General features: G+C 45.3%; 1 protein-coding gene across 6 annotated transcripts in view; it reads left to right on the top strand.

Moving 5' to 3' along the window:
- ARFGEF3 (ARFGEF family member 3) overlaps positions 1 to 24,419 on the top strand; it is a 183,739-nt gene that overhangs the window by 123,568 nt on the left and 35,752 nt on the right. For all 6 annotated transcript variants that reach the window (XM_019420456.2, XM_053904438.1, XM_019420455.2 and 3 more), the window contains 10 exons: positions 3,405 to 3,512; positions 3,859 to 4,074; positions 4,235 to 4,345; positions 5,849 to 5,999; positions 7,309 to 7,629; positions 9,854 to 9,987; positions 12,221 to 12,366; positions 14,128 to 14,307; positions 22,544 to 22,688; positions 24,237 to 24,359. In XM_019420456.2, coding sequence (XP_019276001.2) covers positions 3,405 to 3,512; positions 3,859 to 4,074; positions 4,235 to 4,345; positions 5,849 to 5,999; positions 7,309 to 7,629; positions 9,854 to 9,987; positions 12,221 to 12,366; positions 14,128 to 14,307; positions 22,544 to 22,688; positions 24,237 to 24,359 — 1,635 coding nt within the window. The remainder of the gene's footprint in view (positions 1 to 3,404; positions 3,513 to 3,858; positions 4,075 to 4,234; positions 4,346 to 5,848; positions 6,000 to 7,308; positions 7,630 to 9,853; positions 9,988 to 12,220; positions 12,367 to 14,127; positions 14,308 to 22,543; positions 22,689 to 24,236; positions 24,360 to 24,419) is intronic.

Raw genomic sequence — 24,419 nt, 5'->3', positions numbered from 1 at the left:
CTCCGCACTGAGCATAGGACTGGTTTGGGATTCTCTCTCTCGTTTTCTCCCTGTCTCTCCCCTACTCGCACTCTCTCTGTCTCTCTCTCTCTCCAAAAGAAAAAGATTTTTTACATGAGAGCATAGAGAGCAGTATGGGATGTGGTCATGAAGGAATTTGGGTGGGGGTGGGCAAACACAGTCATTCCTGGCTTTTCATGGCTTCACCATGATGTCAGGTAAAGACCAGAGAGGACTCAAGACTTGTCATCAGTAGCCTTCATATGTTAGATCTCCAGGCTCATCTTATGTTTGAGCTGAGTTCCCAGACTGGTTTCTGATCTGAATCATCTCCTGGCTCTGGCTAACACGATGTGTGGGGCATGGCCCTATGCCTTCCCTGCCGTTTCTGTTGTCCAAAATGAACGTTATATTACCTTCGGTTAGTACTGGGGGGCTCTTACAAAGGAGGCAGAGTAGACTGCTGACAAGCAGAACCCAACAATGAGGAATGTAGGGTGAGGTGCTATTTAGGAACCAGGCAGGGAGTCAAGACACATAGTCTGTCCACAGCCAGCAGAGTCTCGGCCAATGGCAGGTGTTTGGAGTCCTAGTTCTCGAACTAGGGTGCAACTGAGAGAAGCGAGGCTTAGGTCCCAAACTTTGGGGATCCGGATCACTGGACAGGTGACCAATTTGCATTTGGTTAACCATGGTCACACTTACATCCATTCGAAATCTAGGAATGCATACACGTGTGGGACATTTACTCAGTTGCCTGTAAGCAGTGCTTCGTTTCCACCTGTCTTTGCCAAGTCCGTCCAATAGGGATTGAAAGTACTGGCCAGCGCTTAAAGCGCCTCGGAACCTGGATAAGGATCCTAAATGTGCCAGCTCTAATTTTCAAATACCGTAGTTTCTGCCAAAATTAATCTCTGTGACTCTTACCTGGGCCTTAACAAAAGGAGTCATTCAGCAGTCATAAAAATGAACAAACAACAGGTCATTCACAGTAGCCACATTCATCAGTCATTGCTGTGGCTCAGCCACCCCTTTGTCACGGAACTGTAAGCTCAGTGGGCCACATCCACGGGAGAGTTCTCTAACTGTAGCTAGAAAATTGAGAGAAAAACATAGGCTTTTTCACACAGAATTCTACAAAATAAAGTTCTGCGATTCTTTGTAGCAAATTCCCAGTATGAGATGGCAAGTGAATTTGAGCAGTAGTTAACCTGGAGCTTGGAAACTTCCATCGGATCTTTTCATCCTGTGCAGCTAAAAGCAATAGCCACGATCTTACCATCAACGTTGTACTAACTGTGGCCGTTCCTGATGTCATAGAAAAGTGTTGTCTAGAACCGAGGAATTTTAGCACTCAGATAAACTTTGTATTACTTGAATCCATTAGCCCTCTACCTAGCATATAGGAAACATAACTTTCGTAACTGGAAATTTTGGGGGAATGTCATAAGATCATTTGACTCTGGGTCAAATTCATTTCAGTGAAACTGGCCTGTTCCAACTTGAGCAGTCATTGAGATTTCTCCCTGCCTCGGTTCCCCAATTTTGTTGAGAAATAATTGACATATAACATTATATTAGCCCAACGTGCACAAAATGATGATTTGATATATGTGTACATTGCAAAATGATCACCTCACTAAGTTTAGTTAATGTCAGTCACCTTACATGGTCACGTTTTTTTTTTCTTGTGGTGAGAAATTTTAAAACCTATCTTAGCAACTTTTTTCAAAGAGATATGTTGCTCAGGAACACCAACCCTCCTCTTCCCTCTGCTTGTCTGGCTGGCGGGGAAGGAAAAGAACTTGCATGTTGGTGAAGGAAGAAGCTGGTTGGGGGTGACCAATAAAGCCTAAGTTGGTCTAAGGCACTCTGCGGGCTGTAAAATGCAGTTTAATCAAGCGCCATTTTTTTCTTTGTATGATTTTAATTACTGGAATGCACCATTTTTAATATGCAAATAGAAGTACATAAAACGTGAGGGGGGAAAAAAGAGATGTGTTACCAGAAATGTCTAGGCTTCATGGACTTACTGTAAGAATCAAAGCTATAATGAAATAGTATTCAAACACCATGCAGAGGACTCTCATCCTGTTGGTGAAAGTCAAGTTCTAAAGTCAAGGAATAAACTTAAGCTACCCTCTTTTCCCAATCCCTCTCTGTGTTGTATTCAACTATATTAGTTGCCTTCAGGATATATGCTTCAATTCCATGGTTACTTCTCCAGTGGTTCCTTCCTTTCCACTTAGACATTCAAAGCCAGGAGATGCAGTGTAGCCCAGGGCTATAAGGCTTTTTTTTTTTTTTAATTTTTTTTTTTTCAACGTTTTTTATTTTATTTTTGGGACAGAGAGAGACAGAGCATGAACGGGGGAGGGGCAGAGAGAGAGGGAGACACAGAATCGGAAACAGGCTCCAGGCTCCGAGCCATCAGCCCAGAGCCTGACGTGGGGCTCGAACTCACGGACCGCGAGATGGTGACCTGAGCTGAAGTCGGCCGCTTAACCGACTGCGCCAGCCAGGCGCCCCAAGGCTACTTAATTCAGAGTTAAATCTTCTCAATCCCAGGCTCTTCTTGCCAGTGTATTAAGAAGTGGTTCGTTGAGCTAATTCCAGAGATGAGAGTTGGTTTTAACAAGAATTTAAATGGAGAATGAAGGTCCTGTATCACGCTGCACGAAGTGTGTGGTGTCATTGGGAAGAGGCCCAGATGGGAGTCAGAAGACTTGCATCCTAAGCCTGATCCCTTCTTTTACCGGCCTCGTGGCCTTGTGCAGTTCACCTGCCTTGAACATTTATTTCCTTCTCTGTGAAATGGGAAAAATAATACCTACCCGGCCTACCCGCTTGGAGTTATCTGGAAGATCTGATGAAAACAACGTTATGTGAAAACACTTTGTGAATTGTAAGATATGATTATCAAGTTATTGTTGTACATTGGAATCAGATGATGTGATTATCTGACCAAGGAGATATTATTCTTATTCTCTTCTTCATTCCTATGAGGAAATTCTGAAAGAGAAATCCACGTTGGGGCAAACTGCGCATATAAAATGTAGGAACGATGCCACCGTTTTGGATAAAAGGAATAGTCAAACGTCAAAATATTCGAAGTCAATAGATTTTCTGACAACAGAGAGGGCAGAGTTTATGTTTTTAGTAAAAAATATGAAGAATGTTCTGGCAATGAAAGAAAACTAGACTAAAAGAATAAAACAAAAATTTTAATATTCTGATAAAAAATTCTTACATACCTGGTACATAATAGATCCAATGGATGTTTGTTGTGGGAAAAAAAATGAATATTGTGTTGGCCATTTGGGTTTTTTTGGTTTTTGGTTTTTGGTTTTGGTTTTTCCTGGAGTGTTCCAATCTGGGAAAACCTTCCTCCTTTTCCTTGACAGACATTGATGGCTTAGAGAGCAGTGCGATTGGGGGCCAGCTGATGGCTTCAGCTTCTACGGAGTCTCCTTTCACCCAGGGCAGGAGAATTGATGACTCCACAGTGGCAGGTAATGACTTGGGTCTTGAGTTTATGAATATACATACATCCCATATGTTACCAGCAATTAAACCATTAAGTGGCAGCTTTCTGTGCTGACATAAATGAATTAACATCTCATCTTGGCAGAAAAGTGCCTGAAGGAGGTTACTTAGCAACATCTAGCTGATGACGCAACATTCATTATTTATAAACACAAAGTATAACACAATCCAATATCCATTAAATTTGATTTCCTGTAGTAGAATTGCATACACCTCAGTATTGCTAACTCGATTGTCAGAAGCTTCCAATCCATTCACCGCCGGTGGTTTATTTTGTCTCCGGAGAATGATCCTTGCTCCTTCACGTCCTAGGTGTGGCGTTTGCTCGCTATATTCTGGTGGGCTGCTGGAAGAACTTGATCGATACTTTGTCAACTCCCCTGACTGGCCGAATGGCAGGAAGCTCCAAAGGGTTGGCCTTCATTCTGGGAGCTGAAGGCGTCAAAGAGCAGAACCAAAAGGAACGTGATGCCATCTGCATGAGCCTCGACGGGCTGCGGAAAGCAGCACGGCTGAGCTGTGCTCTAGGTACAGGAGGGAGTAACGTTCCCGGACCCGTGGCCCGCGGGGTGTCCCCGAGGAGCGCCGTGGGAATGGCCCTCGTGGAAAACGAATCTTTTAGAAGGGCTGCTGGGTAAAAGGCTAGACGGTGGACTCCGTGAGGGGTAATTGTTTCTTTTCTCCAAAGGAGTTGCAGCTAACTGCGCCTCGGCCCTTGCCCAGATGGCAGCTGCCTCCTGTGTCCAGGAAGAAAAAGAGGAGAAGGAAGTCCAGGAGCCCAGTGATGCCATAGCACAAGGTAACAGCTAAAGAGCCAGAATCCGCCTGGTGCCTTATGTGCGGTCTGCACACCCCTGCACATGTGACAGACACCTGTCCCTGTTCCTTGTGTGATGCACAGCATGTATTTACTGCTGATCACAAGATCCCAGCCTGGATCACAGGCCTGGCTCTTTTACATGGCTGACCCTGCAGAGTGCCTATCGTAGATCCCTGTGAAGGCAAGACACATACCATTCCGGCCCCGGCGACTTGGCTGCTCACAGAAGTCCGGTAGGACACCAGAGGCCCCCTGGCTGAGCTATTCACACTTCTGTCATCACCCAGCCGCTTGCGTTGGTGCTGCACAGAGTACACATTTGAAGATCGCTCAGGTTGTAGTGGGGCAAGGCAGAATGGCCAGTTTTCTGAGTAGGGAAATGAAATGGAGGCAATCCTGGAGAGGAGCTTCAGAGAACCTTTGTTCTTATAAGAGAAAAACCTGAGCTTTGTGAACTCCAGAAAGAGTTGACTTTTACCTGGTTAAAATCCATTAGCCAATGAAGCAGATGATCATCTAGGGTATATACTTAATGTGCACAACCGTAAGTTACATAAAAATCCTTACAAATTCAAGGTTCTTAAAAAATTATAAAACCAGAATTGATGTTCAAATGCTACACAAATGAAAACTAAAGTCGGTATCACATCCATGAAAGACGATGCTTTGCTAAAACTCAGTTTGCCTGTTACAACAGGAATATGGTTCGGCTTCCTCTGATGTAAGCATGCTGTGTTCCTGCGTTCCGGACCATCACCCAGTTATCCCATCAGACCCATCTTCCAATGACTTGGAACCTTGATTCATGGCTATTGTCCATGATATTGTCATTTGGCCTTGCCTTGGCATTTGCTATAACTGACATATCAAGTTACCTTGTGCATCCTTTCTCATTAGTCCTCTGCAATTAAAAAAGTATTATTTGAAGATCACAAATATAAATGTAAAAGGGAGTGAAACAATTCAGTAATCTTCAGTTATAACGTAGCCATGGGCCCAGAGCATACATACACCTGGTTTAGATGATCATCGTCATGAACCTGTGACATTAAATAAACCTCAGAGAACTTACACATTGCCAGGAATTCTGTCTTATCGGTTTGAGTACACGGGTGGGAGAAGGGCTTGGGCACAAGGGTCTTCCGCTGGGGTCAGCACATGAAGCCCATCCTCACTGCTGTGACTGACCTAGAGCCCACAGATGGGTCTGGAAGGACTGTAACCACCAGCCGAGGACCCACCCTACTCCTGAACTGCAGAGAGCTGAGCTCGCCAGGGTCTGTGGGGCCTCTGGGCTGGGTGGCTTGCATGATGAACCACGGGGACCTGCTGTCGAGGAGCTTGCTGCCAGTGACATCGAGTGACATCTACTGTTTGCCTCTTGCCCTTGCACAACGACCCATTCTTTCCTTTCCATCCTTTCTCTCTCCCTTTCTGTCTCCTCCTTGGACCATTATGGTAATGACTGTCTCTCTGGCACAGTGAAACTCAAAGTGGAGCAGAAGCTGGAGCAGATCGGGAAGCTGCAGGGGGTCTGGCTGCACACAGCCCACGTCTTGTGCATGGATGCCATCCTCAGCGTAGGCCTGGAGATGGGGAGCCACAACCCGGACTGCTGGCCACACGTGTTCAGGTGCATGACAGGATCCCCAAACCCCGGTCAGTGACCGAGTTCACAGCACCTGTAAGATGCAAACGGCACTAGCTCCGCAGTCCTCATGAGACAAAGACAAAAAGCCCGTCTCCCAGGCATTTGGGCAGACCTGGGACAATGAGGCACTGCCCGGGGGGGCAAGGCAGGGGACAGGTGCCAGGCGCCAGGCTGTTTCTTCTCCTTCTCCTCAGCACCTGCCCAGAGCCTCGCACCAAGCTCCGTTCTGGCAGAGCAGCAAAGGGGAGTCAGGGGCAGGGCTCAGGCACCTGGATCTCGCCAGCCAGAGCACCAGCCAGATCTGGGTTCAGTTTGATGCCCCCAAAGCAGATGCAGCCAACAGCAAATGTCTGTTGAGTCGGAAAGAGAGAATCCGTCAGATCATCCAAGGATCGAAAAACCCAAAACCCATCTTGGGAGGAACTAGGGTATGAAAAAGCCAGGGTGAATCAGGCTGGAGCAAAATGGGTTTTAATGTGGAGGCTGGAGACCCCCTGTTCTTCCTGGCTCTCACAAGCACATCAGGGCAGGAAAATGACTTACATCGTACCAGAGCGTTTTACACGCAGTCAAAAAATTGCCCAGTTACAGAACACGAGAGTGAACTATCCGGGATGGTCCTTACCGGTAACTGGACTTACTCTGTGATACTGGGCCTCTTATGAACCGTCCTAGTTCCGGGGTCTGTTGGGCAGGAACAATTTGGAAGTTGGCACTTATACTCTACGTGGTGACACTTCTCTGTGTTTACTGTGATCAGGGCACCACCCCGGCATTAGTGATATGGGGCTGTCGGGGCGAGGCAGGACACGGCTGGACAGAGCCCTTGCGAGAGGGCCCATTATGGCTAGAGGTCCTGCCAGCCACATGGATGCTCGTTCTGGGATCCTACAGAAGCGCTTCCTGGGTCCTAATCAGAGCGCTAGAGGGAGGGGGAGAGGGCTCCTTGGGAAAACTCCCTCCAACAACTGAAGTCCAAATAAGCCAGTAAGCTGGACAGGGCACAACAGGATGAAGAGGGCTTTTGTTACCCACCTTCCTCCCAGCATGGGGTGAGAGTCTGAGGAATCCTTACCCCACTTCCAACCCATCTGGTCCAACTCAAAAAAAAAAGAATGTGGATAGTGGGGGGGGGGGCAGGGAGAGGGAGAGGTGGCCCTCACCAGAGGAAGGAGGGAGATCGGGGAGGACTATGAAGCTGGCCGGACTTCCTTTCTCTCACTGTGGGATTTACGGAGCTGTCCTGCTGAGCGGCAAGGCCTAACAGCTGCTTGTCTGTGACTCTGTCCAGGGTCTGCGAGTACGTGGGCACGTTAGAACACACCCATTTCAGCGCCGGCACCCCTCAGCCCCCTCTGACCATCAGCCAACCCCAGAGGGCACCAGGGGACTCTGGACTCCTTGGCGACCCAGAGCGTGAGGACTCGGCTGCGGAGCAGAACCTGGAGCCCGAGAGCTCCCTGAGCGCGGCCCCTGTCATCCAGCCCCTCTCCATCCAAGAGCTGGTCAGGGAAGGCAGCCGAGGCCGGGCCTCCGACTTCCGCGGGGGCGGCCTCATGACAGGGAGCAGTGCCGCCAAGGCCGTGCTCACACTGTCCACCCAGGCCGACAGGTATGAGTGCACGCCATGGTCCCCACACCCCAGACGGCTGCTCGCCGGAGGGCAGCGCCACGTCCGTCTCTCTGGGCTCAAAATCACTCCCAGGGCAATTTGATTCGCTGGCCGGTCATTTAAGCCTCTTTTGATTTTTTGTTTTGTCCAAACATACTTCTGTCTCCCAGCATGCCCTGCACTTAGAATGAACCGCTTGCCGTCTGACGACTAAGACCGGAGGCTCGGGAGGCAGGCTCCCTGGGCCTAGAAGTCTGCACGTACCCTGTGACCTTGGGCAGGTTCACCTCCCCTGGCCCTGATTGCCTCATCGTAAAGTAGGGTCACGAAGTCACTCTCTCACAGGGTAGCCGTGAGGTTGAACTAACTATGAAGCAGTTAGGAGAGAGCTTGCTAAATAGGAGAAATCCATTATTTGGATGAAAATTACAGTCCCACATCCAAGAGTGTGATATATTATTTGACCACGTTACGGTCGAGAGGAAAAACTCAACAATAACCCCAAGCAGTGACGCTTTCTGATGTTGAAAGTGCTGTTGGTCACCAGTCACATGTAGTCCTGCCTCACTTCAGGCTCCACGCTGGGTCATTGTGCCCCCAGCACAGGTGCAGTGAAGTTTGTACCGGGGGCCAGACAGCCAGGGAGTAGGAGAGCAGAATAGCAATCACTGATGCTCAGGAGAGTTCTTTCCTGGCCTTGATGCTAACTGCAAGGTCACATCTGTATAGTTTTTGGTTGTATGTGTGTAATGTGTGTGTGTGTGTGTTATATATATACATATATGTATATGTATATATATATATGTGTGTGTGTATATATATAATATTTATTTATTTTGGTATGTAATTTATATATATAAATATGTTATATATATATATATGTATGCATGTATGTATTAGCGAGATAGAGTAGGGGAGAGGGGCAGGTGGGGGAGGAGAGAGAGAATCCCAAGTAGGATTGACTTGAGCCAAAATCAAGAGTCAGGCGCTCAATCAGCTGGGCCACCAGGTGCCCCTACGTCTGTATAAATAGTTATGCTGAGACTCAGTTTCTCCATCTACTAACTCAGTACAGCAATCCCTTTTTCCTGTTTATCCAACAAGATGGCTGTAAAAGTGTTTCGGCATCTGGAAAGCAGTATACGAGTGCCAGGTGGTGCATAATATCCACCACTGATTTTTTTTTACTAGGAACGAGAGAGAAGAAATGGTTAATAGGACGCAGAAACTCAATAATATTAAAATAGGCATTTCAAAATAGCAAGGAAAAGTGTCTTTGTTTTAATAGTTTGCGAATGTTTAATCCACTAATTGCCGTCTTAAAACCCGTACGTGTCCTATAACCTCTTCAAAAGAGGCTCCTTGTTCCATTTCTGTTGGCGACACTCTCCCTTTCCCAGCACGTGACACCCCACGGGCTGTTTGTCCTTCTGGTATGAGCACAGACTGGGAGGGCCGGCAGCAGGTGACCCAAGAGCAGTGGAAGGCTGGCCATATAAACGCACATTTAATGCCAACCTTCTGAACTCCAGTGAGCCTCCGATCCTTCTCTAAGCCCTGCTGCCTGTGCTCCCCTCTTCCTTCCCAGCTCCTTCTGCCAGAAATGTCTGCACCCAGCTGAGTAGAAAACAAAAGGAACCTGCAAGGCCCATTAGGTTAGGGATGTTTGTTCTTTTGGCTGATGCTTGAGTTCCCACCAAGTCCAAGGCTCTGGGTGTGTGTCAGAGGCAACATCAAAGCTAGCCCCACCCTGAGGGGGCTTACAGGCTTGGGTTTACTTGGGTTTTGTGTCCTTCTCGAGGCCAAGCCCAGCATTAGACTCATCAGTTGTAGCCCAGCAAATGCCTTGATTCACTCAGTGGGCTTTCCTATAATACAGCTTAGGACCCTGAAGCTACTTCTAAGGATTCTATTCCCCATTACTCAGTTTCAGGGAGCGACGCTTTGTCAGTTTTCAACGTCTTGCCAAACATGTTTACTGTCTAGCATGGCTGTGCTAAGCCATGGGGATACACAGATTTTTTTTTTAATCATCTGTGCCCCTTAGATTAAAACCTCATAGTTAGAGCAGACTCGTGCCCAGCAGTAATACGTATATAACATAGATTTATTTTCAGTGTTGACACATTTTCATTAATCCCATTTGACAAAACCGTCCTAATGATTCTACCGCAAAGACTTGGCTAGATCGTCTCCAGATAACAAGTCTGTTTATTTCATCCAGGCTCTTTGAAGATGCTACGGATAAGTTGAACCTCACAGCTTTGGGAGGGTTCCTTTATCAGCTGAAGAAAGCATCGCAGTCCCAGCTCTTCCATTCTGTCACGGACACAGTCGATTACTCTCTGGCAATGCCAGGTAATTCTTTCCCGGGAGAGACTGTGCTGTGAGAGTAGCGGGAAACGGCCCAGATCCCTGATAGCAACAGCCCCTCTGAAGACTTGAATCCACATTCCCTTTGCACACGGTACCCTGGCTGAGTTCTGGTGCCGATCTGTCTTCCAGCTGTGAAGTGTGGCAGGGGCGGGGGTGGAGTGACAGTAGTATTCTCCATGAATGGAAATGTCGCTGCTGCCGGCACCGTAGGTGTCACTATACCTACAGCAGGTGCTGAGTTGCTCTACTAAGTTTTGTGCTTGTGATGTAGAAAATGGCGTGGCTACTCAGGGTGCAGATAGCTTCACATGAGGGTGGGACCCCATCTCCATATCACAAACCGTGTCTCTTCGTTCAGCTCAGCGGTGCCTAATTCCACAAGGGACTGGTGGGAGAGGAAAGCGGAAGGGTCAGAAGTCTCCTGCCATCAAGGCATGTCTCGTTAGCGATCAGTCAATATCACCGTCTTCACTGATGAGGCCAAGGGAAAAGGAAAGGTCCTCCTGAAGGGAGCAGAGTTGGACTGAGCTGCCCGTGGGTCCCAAATGGGTGGCAGGTTGCTCACAAATGCAACTGTCCGTCAACAGCCACAGTTGTCGTGCGGAAACAGAGAGCCTCTGTCCTGATGGGTTCAGGCTGGGCACGCGCTGTGGTGGCAAGGTTGGATTGCGCAACATCTGAAGTCCTTTCCATCTTGAGGAATCTGAAGTTCTAAGTGTATATGTTTGGCCTTTTGATCCTTACTGCAGATTCTGATTTGAGAAGTACAACTCATTCCCCGCTCGTTTTTAATAGACTTTAAAACCCTAGCTATATAAAGCTAACCTCCAGACCCATCAGACGTCCAGAGCATCCCTGAGCCCAGGGGCAGCCTTCAGAGTGTTTTGCATTGGAGAAATCAGCAAGCTCTCAGCTTACAAAAAGCAACAAGCAGGGTCAGAAGGAGGCAGCACACCTAGGAGGAGAAGGCAGCATTTGCTTCGGAATGAATCACACGGGAGTTAAAATGCTGCCTTCACCATTTACCAGCTGCGTTGTCTTGGGCGAGTCAGTCTACCTTCCTGACATTTCATTGTTCTTAATGGCAATAATTACGTTTGTTTAAAGCTTGCTTTAAAAAAAAATAACGTGGGGCGCCTGGGTGGCTCAGTCGGTTAAGCGTCCGACTTCAGCCCAGGTCACGATCTCACGGTCCGTGAGTTCGAGCCCCACGTCGGGCTCTGGGCTGATGGCTCAGAGCCTGGAGCCTGTTTCAGATTCTGTGTCTCCCTCTCTCTGCCCCTCCCCCATTCATGCTCTGTCTCTCTCTGTCTCAAAAATAAATAAACGTTAAAAAAAAAATTAAAAAAAAAAAATAACGTGACTGACGACACCTAAAGAACCAGCACAGCATTCGATGGCGAGTAAACATTCGGTGAATGTCAGCGATTATTCTTACTGTCATTTTGAAGTTTATTTGATATGGCAAGATTAATTAGAAAGGAGGAGCGTGATAATGATCAGCATTTTGTAGGCGGCATGAGAGAAGCCAGACATGAGTGAGAAGAAAGTGACAAGAAGGGAGAAGACCAAGGTGATGGGGCAAAGAAATTGCAAAAGGTCAGAGTAGGCAAGGACTGCACGGAACCAGACAGAGCAGGTTAAACAAGCATGTTATTGAGTGGGCAGGGGCCTGACCTGCTTGGCAGGGGCTTCAGAGGTGCCACTAAGGGCTATCAAAGTAGAGCATGAGTGACGACAGCAACGAGCTAGGAGGGGGGGGGTCGGTACGTATGTGCCAAGCCCCGCGATGAGCACCATCCTTAAAGTAACTTGAAGAGGTGAGTGCTGTTATCCCCACTTGCACAACCAGAAACGTGGCTTGGAGAGGGAAGTCTCTGGTCCAACGGAACCCGGCTTCTAAGTGGCTCAGCCAGGATTTGAGTCCAGGCAGCCGGACTCCCCCGCCCTCCTCCTTAACCACCGCATCATTCCTCCTCATCCACAGCCTTGCTCACACTTGTCACAGCAGGCATTGGGCATCTGCTGGTGACTCGGAGGGGTGGGGTCTGGCCTTGTTGAGTGAGCCACCCTGTCTTGAATCCAGGGTCCTCTCTCCTCTTGCTTGGCCCCCCGCTGACTAATCCTACCGCTCTGGGTATTTTTAGCCTCTCTCTGCGCTCGAATGGGTCCAGCTAGTTGTGTGTTTGGGTGTTCTGGTCTTGCCTTCTTACAGGAGAAGTTAAATCCACCCAAGACCGGAAAAGTGCCCTGCACCTGTTCCGCCTTGGGGATGCCATGCTGAGGATCGTGCGGAGCAAATCGCGCCCGCTGCTCCACGTAATGCGCTGCTGGAGCCTGGTGGCCCCGCACCTGGTGGAGGTGAGCACCTGTGAGCACCTGGAAAGCAGAGCCAGTGCAGGGGGTTCCAGCCAGTGTGCGGACAAAGAGCACTGTGGCCCGAGAGCAGCGCCTGGGCACAAGCATCACGGTTCTCTATCCGTCACGGCACCTAGAGAGTCACCGCAAAGGGCGGTCCCACCACGGTGTCACCCTGACCCTCTTTCTTTACAGTTACGCGACTTGGCTAGGTACCTCCCACAGCCGGTTTTTCATTCTTCATGCTCCGGTTTTAACCAAGGCTGGAGCTTCGCTTTTTTTTTTTTTTTTTAAGTGTATTTATTTAGAGAGAAAGAGAGCATGTATGGGCACAGGGAGAGGAGAGGCAGAAAGCGAGGGAGAGAGAATCCCCCGTCGTGGGGCTCAGTCTCACGAATCGTGAGATGATGTCCTGAGCCGAAATCAAGAGTCAGATGCTCAACCTACTGAGCCACGCAGGCGCCCCAAGGCTTCAGTTTTATGCGTGATTACACCAATGCCTTTTGCTCCTGCCAGCCTCCCTTTTCTGATAGCTGATTATATATAATCTGGGAAGCACCCTGCAACTAACCATACTTCCTAGTGTTCTCAACAAAATTAATACCGGGGCCCCTTTCACTCTCCCACAAAGCAGTTCATAGGATAAATTCTGTCATACAAACTAAGCATTTCAACACATGACGACTGGCTACTTCTCAGTTGATGGGAAAACTGTTGCCTTGTTTTTCATTAAAAACTATTCTTACTCCTTCTTTAGTGCTCATCTGGTAGAGCTATGTCATAAAATAAAGGTGGTTTTTTTTTGGAGCTTAATTCACTAAACTGAGAACATTCTAGCAAGGAAATAACAACTTGGTCATGGAAGAACCGTGTATCAGTTACCTGTTACACTATAATAAATCACCCCGAAAACCTAGCCATTTAAAACAATAACCATTTACTTAGCTTATGATTCTGTCCGTCAGAAATCTGAGCTGGGCTCAGGGGGGCCCTTCTGGTCTGAACCAGGCTTGGCTGATCTCAGCTCGCCTCGCTTGTACATCTGTGGTCGGCTGGCTCCCGGTGGCCTTGGCTAGGTGGGCTGGACAAGTGGGCCTCTCTCCATGGTCTTTCTCCCTTCAGCGGACCAGCCCTGGCTCATTGACGTGGCATTCTTAGGATTCCCGAGGAAAGCAAGAGGGCAGACCCCGAATCAGAACCACTTTTCAGTTCTCTACTCATGCGATGTTTGGTATTGTCCCATTTTCCAGAGCAGGTCGGACATCCAAGCCCAGGGTCCGTGTGAGAGAGGACTGCTAAAGATCCAAAGATGTGACCCAATCAGAGCACTATCGGTGCAGGTGGCCCGCCTCTCTGAGGGATGATGTCTCATCTGATCTTCATACCTGGGGCATGGCTAAAAATGAGAGCATGGGCAACTCCCCGAACTAGGTTCTGGTGTCTCGATGGTCCATGTGTTCTCTACGCCCAAGAAAACTGAAACGTTATAAGGGGGGAAAAAAAATAAATTACTAGAAGCTCTTATTTTTCCCGAAATATTAAAGTAAAACTGGAGTTGTGCCTGGTCTTCGGTTAAATGATTAAACATTCAATTTTAGTGTCCTGTTTATCTATACTTGTTCCTTGGATTTTTTTTTTCTCTTTTACTTTAACAGAATTGCTGCCTTTACCTCCCTACAGTGGGGGGGGGGGGGGGGGTTAGGAACCTCAGAAACCATTTTCCCGAAGTCCTGACGGTGTTCTTCTCTCTCACGAATTTCGCAGGCTGCCTGCCATAAGGAAAGACATGTGTCTCAGAAGGCTGTTTCCTTCATCCACGACATACTGACGGAGGTCCTCACCGACTGGAACGAGCCGCCCCATTTTCACTTCAACGAAGCCCTCTTCCGGCCTTTTGAGCGCATCATGCAACTGGAGTTGTGCGACGAGGACGTCCAGGACCAGGTCAGGGTGCCGTTCAAGTCGGCGTCGCCAGCCCCACCGCGGGCTCTTCTTGACTACGCTGGCTGCCACTGCTCTGCGGCCTTTGCAGATTCCGTTTTTCTACTAACCCGCCGTGGAATCTGTGACGGAGAGGGGAAGCGCTTTAGCTAACTAGATACACGGCTAGTGATGGGTGGCACCGGGGTTCGAAACGGGGCAATCTGGCTGTAGCGGTCTACACTTTCACATACCTCTCCCCTACTCTTGATCACTACAGTACCCTCTGGACACTTCATGCCTAGCGTGACGGTGGGCTAGGAACACAGACCCACGCTCTGAAACCTACCAACAATGTTAAGTAAAGGTTTATAAATCCCTTTGAAGCACGTTGACGCTTTCTGGCAAGAAAGTAAAGAATACTAAGATGTCCAGAACTAAGTAACAACGGGAAGGCTGGCTTTGCCACGAGGGGATTTGCCATCAGCTGGAGCTGAGTTCTGCTTATCACATTCTTGAGGCCACGGGAATGGGAGACAGATCTCGATGCAAACCTTACAAAACTGGGGTTCACTCAGGCCAAAGTTAAATGAATAATAAATCCAAGTATCACCGTCCCTGAGGATACTGGCAGCCTCTCCCTAACATTGGCTCTTGATAAAGATTAAAAAAAAAAAAAAAAAACAAAACTCTGTAGGATTTAAAATTACAAGCTAGGCTTCCTATACGGTCAGCATATGAAATTAGACCACGCTGGTGGACTGAGAAGCCTTGTACAGGCACGTGACAGAAGCAACAGAAATTCCTCCAGAGGAACTCTTCTCAAATCGGGCCACAAAAGAATCCCACAAATAAAGTTCCAGCATATGTGAGTTCACAGCATTTACAAAATATTACAAAACACACAGGGAAACAAGGCAGCAGTCAGAGGAAACTGCCGAAGGAACAGGTGGTACCATCAGGACTAAAGAGCATTGAAATATTGGGATCTTGGCCTGCAAAATATTAAATGAGAATGCCTAATAAGCTTAAGGAAATGAAAGCAAGGAAAATGCAAGTTAATACCTAAACTCTAAATTGTGGGGGGTGGGGGAGGGTTCAATAATAGTGAATTAAATAGTTCAGATCAACTTCCCACAGGGATCAACCAGAAAAAGTTGGATAAAAAATTTTTTTGTTCAATCACTGGAAGGCATTGGAATACAACTATGTATTCGATAGCTATGAGGCCAGTATCTAGGAGAAAAAGAATACCCAGAGTCTGTACCTGGTGCCTGAGACTACTTTCCGTGAACTGGAATCCCCTAATCTCAGAAGAGGAAGCTAAAAGATTGACAAACTAAGCAAGATTAGAGTGTTTAATGAAACACTGATCTCTCGGGGCAGAACCATGAAGAGAAAAGGGGGACGTATTAGGAGGAGGAGTGAAACTTAAACAGACTAGTCATAACGGGGAATAATCCCAATTCCTAACACAAGATGAATGACTGAGAGTTCTAGTGTCAGCCATAGTGCAGAATACCTCTCTGCTAGAAGATGACGTCGTCCCAAGGATTCAGATTACTTCTTGATTTGCATGTGCAGTGTCTACATTCAATCAAAAACTAATCAGGCTCATTAGGAAATAATATGTTGAGGCACCTGGGTGGCTCATTCGGGTAAGTGTCCAACTTTGGCTCTCAGGTCATGATCTCGCGACCCGTGAGTTCGAGCCCTGCATCAGGCTCTGTGCTTACACCTCAGAGCCTGGAGCGTGCTTCAGATTCTGTGTTTCCCTCTCTCTCTGCCTGCCTCTCTCTCTTTCTCTCTCTCTCTCAAAAATAAAAATGAAATGTTTTTAAAAAGGAAATAACATGTCATTGAAAACAAAAAAAAAAAAACAATAAAAATACACACACATGCGTGCATGCTCAGCCAGGGATCCAGACATCTTAGTTACCAGAGACAGACTTTAAAATAACTATGCTTAGCAATCCCTATCAAAATAACACCAGCATTCTTCACAGAGCTAGAACAAACAGTCCTAAAATTTGTATGGAACCAGAAAAGACCCCGAATAGCCAAAGCAATCTTGAAAAAGAAAACCGAAGCTGGAGGCCTCAGAATCCTGGACTTCAAGCTCTATTACAAAGCTGTAATCATCAAGACAGTATGGTACTGGCATAAAAACAGACACTCATATCAATGGAACAGAATAGAGAACCCAGAAATGGACCCAGAAACGTATGGCCAACCAATCTTTGACAAAACAGGAAAGAATATCCAATGGAATAAAGACCGTCTCTTCAGCAAATGGTGCTGGGAAAACTGGACAGCAACATGCAGAAAAATGAGCCTGGACCACTTTCTTACAACATACACAAAAATAAACTCAAAATGGATGAAAGACCTAAATGTAAGACATCAAAATCCTCGAGGAGAAAGCAGGCAAAAACCTCTTTGACTTCGGCCACAGCAGCTTCTTACTCAACATGTCTCTGGAGGTAAGGAAAACAAAAGCAAAAATGAACTATTGGGACCTCATCAAAATAAAAATTTCTGCACAGCAAAGAAACAATCAGCAAAACTGAAAGGCAACCAACGGAATGGGAGAAGGTATTTGCAAACAACATATCAGATAAAGGGTTAGTATCCAAAATCTATAAAGAACTTATCAAACTCAACAACCAAAAAACAATCCAGTGAAGAAATGGGCAAAAGACATGAATAGACACTTCTCCAAAGAAGACATCCAGATGGCCAACCGACACATGAAGAAATGCTCAACATCACTCATCATCAGGGAAATGCAAATCAAAACCACAGTGAGATACCACCTCGCACCTGTCAGAATGACAAACATTAACAACTCAGGCAACAACAGATGTTGGCGAGAATGCAGAGAGAGAGCATCTCTTTTGTCCTGTTGGTGGAAATGGAAAACTGGTGCAACCACTCTGGAAAACAGTATGGAGGTTCCTCAAGAAATTAAAAACAGAAATATCCTAGGACCCAGCAATTGAACTACAAGATATTTATCCAAGGGATACAGGTGTGCTCTTTTAAAGGGGCACATGCTCCCCAATGTTTATAGCAGCTCTATCAACAATAGCTAAAATGCGGAAAGAGCCCAAATGTTCACTGAGAGATGAATGGGTAAAGAAGATATGGTATGTATGTATGTATGTATATACATACATGTGGTATGTATGTGTGTGTGTGTGTATACATACATACATACATACATACACACACAATGGAGTATTACTCGACAATCAAAAGGAATGAAATCTTGCCATTTGGAACTACATGGATGGAACTAAAGGGTATTATGCTAAGTGAAGTTAATCGGAGAAAGACAAATATATAACTTCACTCATATGAGGACCTTAAGATACAAAACAGAAGAACATAAGGGAAGGGAAGCAAAAATAATATAAAAACAGGGAGGGGGACAAAACATAAGGGACTCTTAAATATAGAGAACAGAGGGTTGCTGGAGGGGTTGTGGGGGGTGGGGATGGGCTAAATGGGTAAGGGGCATTAAGGAATCTATTCCTGAAATCATTGTTGCACTATACGCTAACTTGGATGTAAATTAAAAAATAAGTAAATTATTTTAAAAATAAAAAAAAAATAACTATGCTTAAATATGTTGAGGAAGATTTAGGACAGGAGGGATTTGGGCAACGGTGGCATGAAAAAGTTAACGGATCTTCCTCACAAAAATCAAGTATTAAACAGGACAAAATTGTCAAAAGCAACACTTTCAGGTTTCTAGAGACTGACCAAGGACAGACAACAAATTGAGTAGCATTTGTGTGTAGAAATAGTTTCTGATACAACTTTGGTTGGGAACAGTGGAAGTGCCTGACTTCCTGGCAAAGACCATACCCATCACCCTTGCTCTCAAGATATTGGCAAGAAAATAGGAGTTTGACCAGTGTGGAGCTAACCTGGAAAATCATCAGTGTTTCTCCTATAAATGATGGACTTGGTTTGACGAAGATGAAAAAAGACCATTGGTTTGGCAACTAAACGTGGTGAATTCATTAGGAAGTGAACAGGGGAACCCCGCAACTTTGCTAGCCTAAGGTTGCAGCGAGCAGTGAACCGGTAAGAAACGTAACGTGAGTCTTGGGGGCACCTGGTGGCTCAGTCAGTTAAGCATCCGGCTTCAGCTTAGGTCATGACCTAGCAGTTCATGAGTTTGAGCCCCACATCGGGCTCCGTGCTGACAGCTCAGAGCCTGAAGCCTGCTTCTGATTCTATGTCTCCCTCTCTTCTCTGCACCGCCCTCACCACTCATGCTCTATCTCTCTCTTTCAGAAATAAATAAACATTAAAAAAAAATTAAAGAAAGGAAATGTAACATGAGTCTCTGAAAACCAGAGACTTAATAGAAAGACGAGATAAGTTCCTTGCACATCTCTGGCTGACTGAAACATGGTGTAAGATAGACCATACAAATACCACCATCAGTAGGTAAAAACCAGGGAAACTTGAAAACTGGTTAACCTTGGAATATTTTCCTCAATCTACACACATGGATTGGTTGAAGAGAATGGGAGCTTTAAAGACTCAAGCTATCTGAGCACAACTTCTTCCCGCTTCATCAGCTGACCACTAACCTATGCAGACATGGGGATGAATACGAGATAGTAAAGCTAAGACATGACAAATTTAAAAAAAAAAAAAACTGAGCCAGACTTTGGCTTCTCATACATAGGAAGAGATGTTGCACAGTGTAAGTCCAACCCTTTATTAAAAAAAAATCAGAAAAATTAATCAGAATTCAGCATTCCTACACTCTATTATATAAAATGTCAAATTTACAGGAAAAAAAAGAAAAAAACATGCAAAGAGACAAAAAAAGAGTGACACATTGAGAGGGGAGGCAAACAAACAAACAAACAAACAGAAAGTGACTTAGAATGAGCCCAGATATTGGTGGTGAGGGACAGTCTTTAGAATAGCTATTATAAATATGTTCAAAGAATGAAAGGAAAATATGATGACAATGACTCAAAAATAGTCTAAAGAAATGAAAACTATTTGGAACGGCAGAAGAATTCGTGAACTTTGAAGGTAGATTGGTAGAAATCATCCATTCTAAAGATTGGAGAGGATTGTTTGACCAGAAACAAAACCTTGAAGACCTGTGGGAAAATATCAAGCTTACAAGGCATGGGAGTTCAGAGATAGATGAGAAAGACAAAGGGTGAGAAAACATATTTCAAAAAATAATGGAACCCCAATTAGCATCAATACATAGAGATCCACAGTAGATACATTAGAGTTAAACTGCTCAAAGACAAAACCTTGAGAGCAGCAAGAGAAAAATAGTTCATTACTACAATAAGATTAATTGCTGCTTTTCCAGAGAGAATGAAAGCCAGAAGATAATGCAATGATCTATTGAAAGTGCTGGAAGAAAAAAAAAAAAAGTCAGTGAATAATTTAGAGTAATTACCCTTCAAAGATAACGATGAAGTAAAAGCATTCTCAGATAAACAAAAATTGAAAGAATTTCTTGCTAACAGACCTATAAGAAATACTAAATGTGCCTCAGTCGGTTAAGCATCCGACTTCAGCTCAGGTTGTGAGCTCATGGTTCGTGAGTTTGAGCCCCGCATCAGGCTTACCGCTGTCAGCACAAAGCCCCCTTTGGATCCTCTGTCCCCCTCCCTCTCTGCCCCTCCCTCGCTTGTGCGCTCTTTTTCTCAAAAATAAAGGGTTTAAAAAAGGAAATACTAAATGAATTCCTTCAGACTAAAAGGAGGTAACAAGATAGTAAATCAGTTTTACAAGAAGAAATGGTTCTTATGTGAGTAAATATAAAAAGATTTATGTATTTTTTCTTTTTGTTTTAAAAATATGTTTAGAGCGCTAACTCTGACACTGTATTTTTGGATTTATTAAATATAAAAATATAAATAACCATAACAGAACAAAGGGGGAGAAAACGAAACTATTTAGAAGCAAATTTGCTATATTTTGCCAGAATTACGTCAGTATTAACTTGAAGAATATCGTGATGAATTAAGGATGTATATTATCCCTAGGGCAACAGTCAAGAGAATAACATAATAAATTAAAAGTAGATAAAGGATTCCATACAATTTGACGATAAATTTCATATTAAAAATATGTTTAACACAAAAGAAGGCAGTAAAGGAGGAACAGAGGAACAAAAATCACATTATATGTGGAAAACAAATAATAAAATGACAGACCTAAATAAGACATCGTTAATAATAGCATTCAATATGTGTTGGCAAAAAGATGCTCAATGTCATTAGTCATTAAGGAAATGCAAATCAAAACCACAATGGGATATCACTTCAAACCCACTAGAATGACTCCGAGATAAAAGATACTAAGTTTTGATGAGAAGTCAAAACTCCCATGTGCCACTGACAGAAAGGTTAAATGCACCACCATGGAAAACAGTCTGGCAGTTCCTCCAAAGGTACATACCCAAGAAAAATGAAAATATATATCCGTATAAATCTAGACACAAGCATTCATAGTAATGTTATTCATAATAGCCAGAGAGTTGGAAACAACGTAAATTCCATCTGCTAATAAATGGATAAATGTGGTATTTCCATATAATAAAATATTATTTGGCAATAAAAAAAAAATGAGTTCTGATTTGTGCTACAACATGGATGAACCTTAGAAACCTGACACTAAGTGAAAAAGGCCAGTCACAGAAGGCCACATTTTGTATGATTGCATTTATGTAAAATGTCCATCGATAATAAGCAAATCAGTAGAGATACAAAGTAGGCCAAGGATTGCCTGGAGTGGAGGGTAGGGTTGGGTGGGAAGGATGACTGTCCCCAGGTGCTGGCTTTGGTGGACACAGGCAGGTAATGAAAATGCTCTAAAACTAGACTACTGATTAGATTGCTGCACAACTCCTTGAATATGCTAAAAAAAAAAAAAAAAAGTTATACAGTATAAACGGGTCGATCTTATGGTATGTGATTTATGTCTCAAAGATGTTAGAAAACACGAATTGACTAAAAGTATCAAAAGGCAGAGATTCTAAGACTGGACAAAGCAAGAAGATATTATAATATGCAGGTGACAAGAGACAGATTTTAGATTCAAAGGCACAAACAGATTGCAAGTAAAATATTGGAAATGATATGCCATGCAGATAGTAACCATGAAGGAGTTGGGGTGGCTGTATTGATGTCAGGCAAAATGCACACTAATATGGTGAATATTACTAGAAATAATCTTTGGGACCTTGCGTTAGGCAAAGATTTCTCAGAAGTGACACCAACATGAAGGCACCTGGTGGTTCAGTCGGTTGAGCGTCTGACTTAGGCTTACGTCATGATCTCACGGTTTGTGAGTTCAAGCCCCACATCAGGCTTTGTACTGACAGCGCAGAGCCTGCTTGGGATTCTCTCTCCCTGCCTCTCCCCTGCTTATGCTGTCTCTCTCTCTCTCTCTCTCTCTCTCTCTCTCTCTCTCTCTCAAAAATAAAAATTTTTGAAAAAAGAAATGACACCAACATGATCCATAAGAAGAGAAATTGATGAATTAGGTTTCATCAAAATTAAAAACGTGTTTTTCAAAAGACACCATTAAAAAATAAAAAGACAAGGCCAAACTATTTCCAAATATGTATAAATCCTATATCTCAGGAAAGACCTGAATCTAATAGTCTTTTTTTTTTTTTGGATGTGTGTTTATTTTTGAGAGAGGGAGAGAGACAGAGCATGAGCCGGGGGGCAGGGGGAGGGCAGAGACGGGGGGGGGGGGGGGGGGGGACACAGAACCAAAGCAGGCTCCAGGCTCTGAGCTGTCAACACAGAGCCTGACACAGGGCTTGAACTCACAAACTACGAGCTCATGACCTGAGCCGAAGCCGGGTGCTCAACTGACTGAGCCACCCAGGCGCCCCAGGAAAGACCTGAATCTAGAATACATAAAGAACTCTAATAACTCATTAATAAAAAGTCAATAATGAGAAGACAAAAACCCAATTTAAAAAAAAAAAAAACCCAGCAGAACATTTATGGATGGCTAACAGGCGTGTGAACAGTTGCTCAACAATGGAAGTCTTTAGCAGAATGCAAATTAATGCAATGTGGCTGCTCATGTAGATTTTTGAGTGAGTTTGGCTGAATTCTGGTGTTTCTTTTTCACTGGCACTGATCCAGATATAGGGACCAGAGAAGCGTATCCCCCTTTCCAGAAATTCTCCTGCTGCTTGTAAGGAAGAAGTTTTAAGTGCTACTTCCTTTGCCTCCGCCAGGTCGTCACATCCATCGGCGAGCTGGTTGAAGTGTGTTCCACCCAGATCCAGTCAGGATGGAGGTCCTTGTTCAGTGCCCTGGAAACGGTGCACAGTGGGAACAAGTCTGAAGTGAAGGAGTATCTGGTCGGTGATTACTCCATGGGTAAGAACGTGTGTTCGTCTCGTATCCCGAAACTTTACTGAACGCTTTGATGAGTTCTAAAGTTTGGGAGGAGTTTCTAAATAAAACATACCACGTAATCTGCAAACAGGCAATGGTACTTCTTCCTTTCTGATTTGGATGCATTTTATTTTATCTTTTCCTGCCTAGTTGCTCTGGGTAGCATTTCCAGTCCTCTGTTAAGTGAGGGTAGTGAGAGGGAAGTATATGTGGATGATTCTTGTTATAAAGCATTAGTTCTTGATGTCAGTTTTCATGCTACCTAAAGAAACAGAGCAATAGGGAAGACTGCCATGCAGCCATGTTTTTCCAGCAGGGAACAATCTGGTAGAGCAGGGACACACGTCCTGAGTTCTGCCAGCAGGCCAAGAACCCTGAGCATGATGAATCAGGCCCTGCTCTTATGGACAGATTAGACAGAAGACTGACACTCCCGTTTGTTGTTTCAGTTACACCTATCCGTGTTGAGTTCATTCCTAAAGCCAAAAAGGAAAACATTATTCACTTGCTAGTAAGAAGCAGGAAAGCATCATCATGTAGTAGAATCCCAGTTAAGGAAATTGGCTTTGGCTGGAAATGGATGGGGACCCATAGAGCATGCCCAGCAACCATGGGTATTCTGTCAGTGCGTGGTCCCCAAGACTACTGATACGTTCAGAAACCAACCAGAGGGGTTCATGGGACTCAGCCTATAGTTATACTAAGTCTTGTTGCATGGCTCAGATTTATTACGTGGCTCACAGCCGAGATTTATCATGGCAACGTACTAAGGACAGGCCAGAGGATCAGAGCAAAAAAATCAGAGAATCTTGGGACATCCCTGTGCAGGTTTCGTGTGCTCTCTGCCTCCCATGAGGGTCCCACAGAGCATACTCTTCCCCAGTAGTGAAAATGCAGTAACATGAGGCTGTTTCTTCCCAGCAGAGCCCATTAGAGACCCAGCTAAGAGCTGGCCACATGGGTACCCTCTACCTAGCACCCACCAAAATCCCAGATTCCCCAAAGGAAAGCAAGTATTCGGAATAAACCATGTTGTTTGCACAGTCTAGGCACCGTGAACCACCCTTATCAGTTAACTGTTGCCCGGGAATATTCTGAGAAGGAAAAATCTTGCAAAGCAGGCCTTCTAAGAATAGCAGTCTCAAGCCTGTGAACTCTTTTCTGCACAGTTATGAGTCAATCAGAATACGCCATCAGGGCTTTTCTAAAACCTTCCCTTCCCTATAATTGTGTGTGCAGGAGAATCCCAGAGGCCCGCATGTTTCACTGCCCTGTAGACTCACACATTGCCTCAGCCCTGCATTCAGCTGTTTGCCCTCATCTCTGGTCTACCGAGGTCTTGGTGTTTGTAGCCTTCCTGCAGCTCCCCCTGCAGGCAAAGCTGAGAAAGACAGTACTGTGCGCTCCGTCAAAAGGCCAGGGATTTCCTCCAATAGGTCTTTTCCAAGACCCCATGGAAGATGCTGAGAGTATGGACAGCCTGAAGGGTAGACTTCATTTTCTTACAATTCTACCACCTCCTCCCCTCAGGAAAAGGCCAAGCTCCAGTGTTTGATGTATTTGAAGCTTTTCTCAATACCGACAACATCCAGGTCTTCGCCAATGCAGCCACGAGTTACATCATGTGCCTTATGAAGTTTGTCAAAGGACTGGGTAAGTGGGGTCTTCTTTCCATGCCTCGTGACAGCTGGGGGCCCCGTCCTGGATGACTTT

This window comes from Panthera pardus, unplaced genomic scaffold, assembly GCF_024362965.1.
Source record: "Panthera pardus isolate Hobbes unplaced genomic scaffold, ASM2436296v1 HiC_scaffold_17, whole genome shotgun sequence".
NCBI classification, from domain to species: domain Eukaryota; kingdom Metazoa; phylum Chordata; class Mammalia; order Carnivora; family Felidae; genus Panthera; species Panthera pardus.
This window is presented reverse-complemented; position numbering and strand designations above follow the sequence as displayed.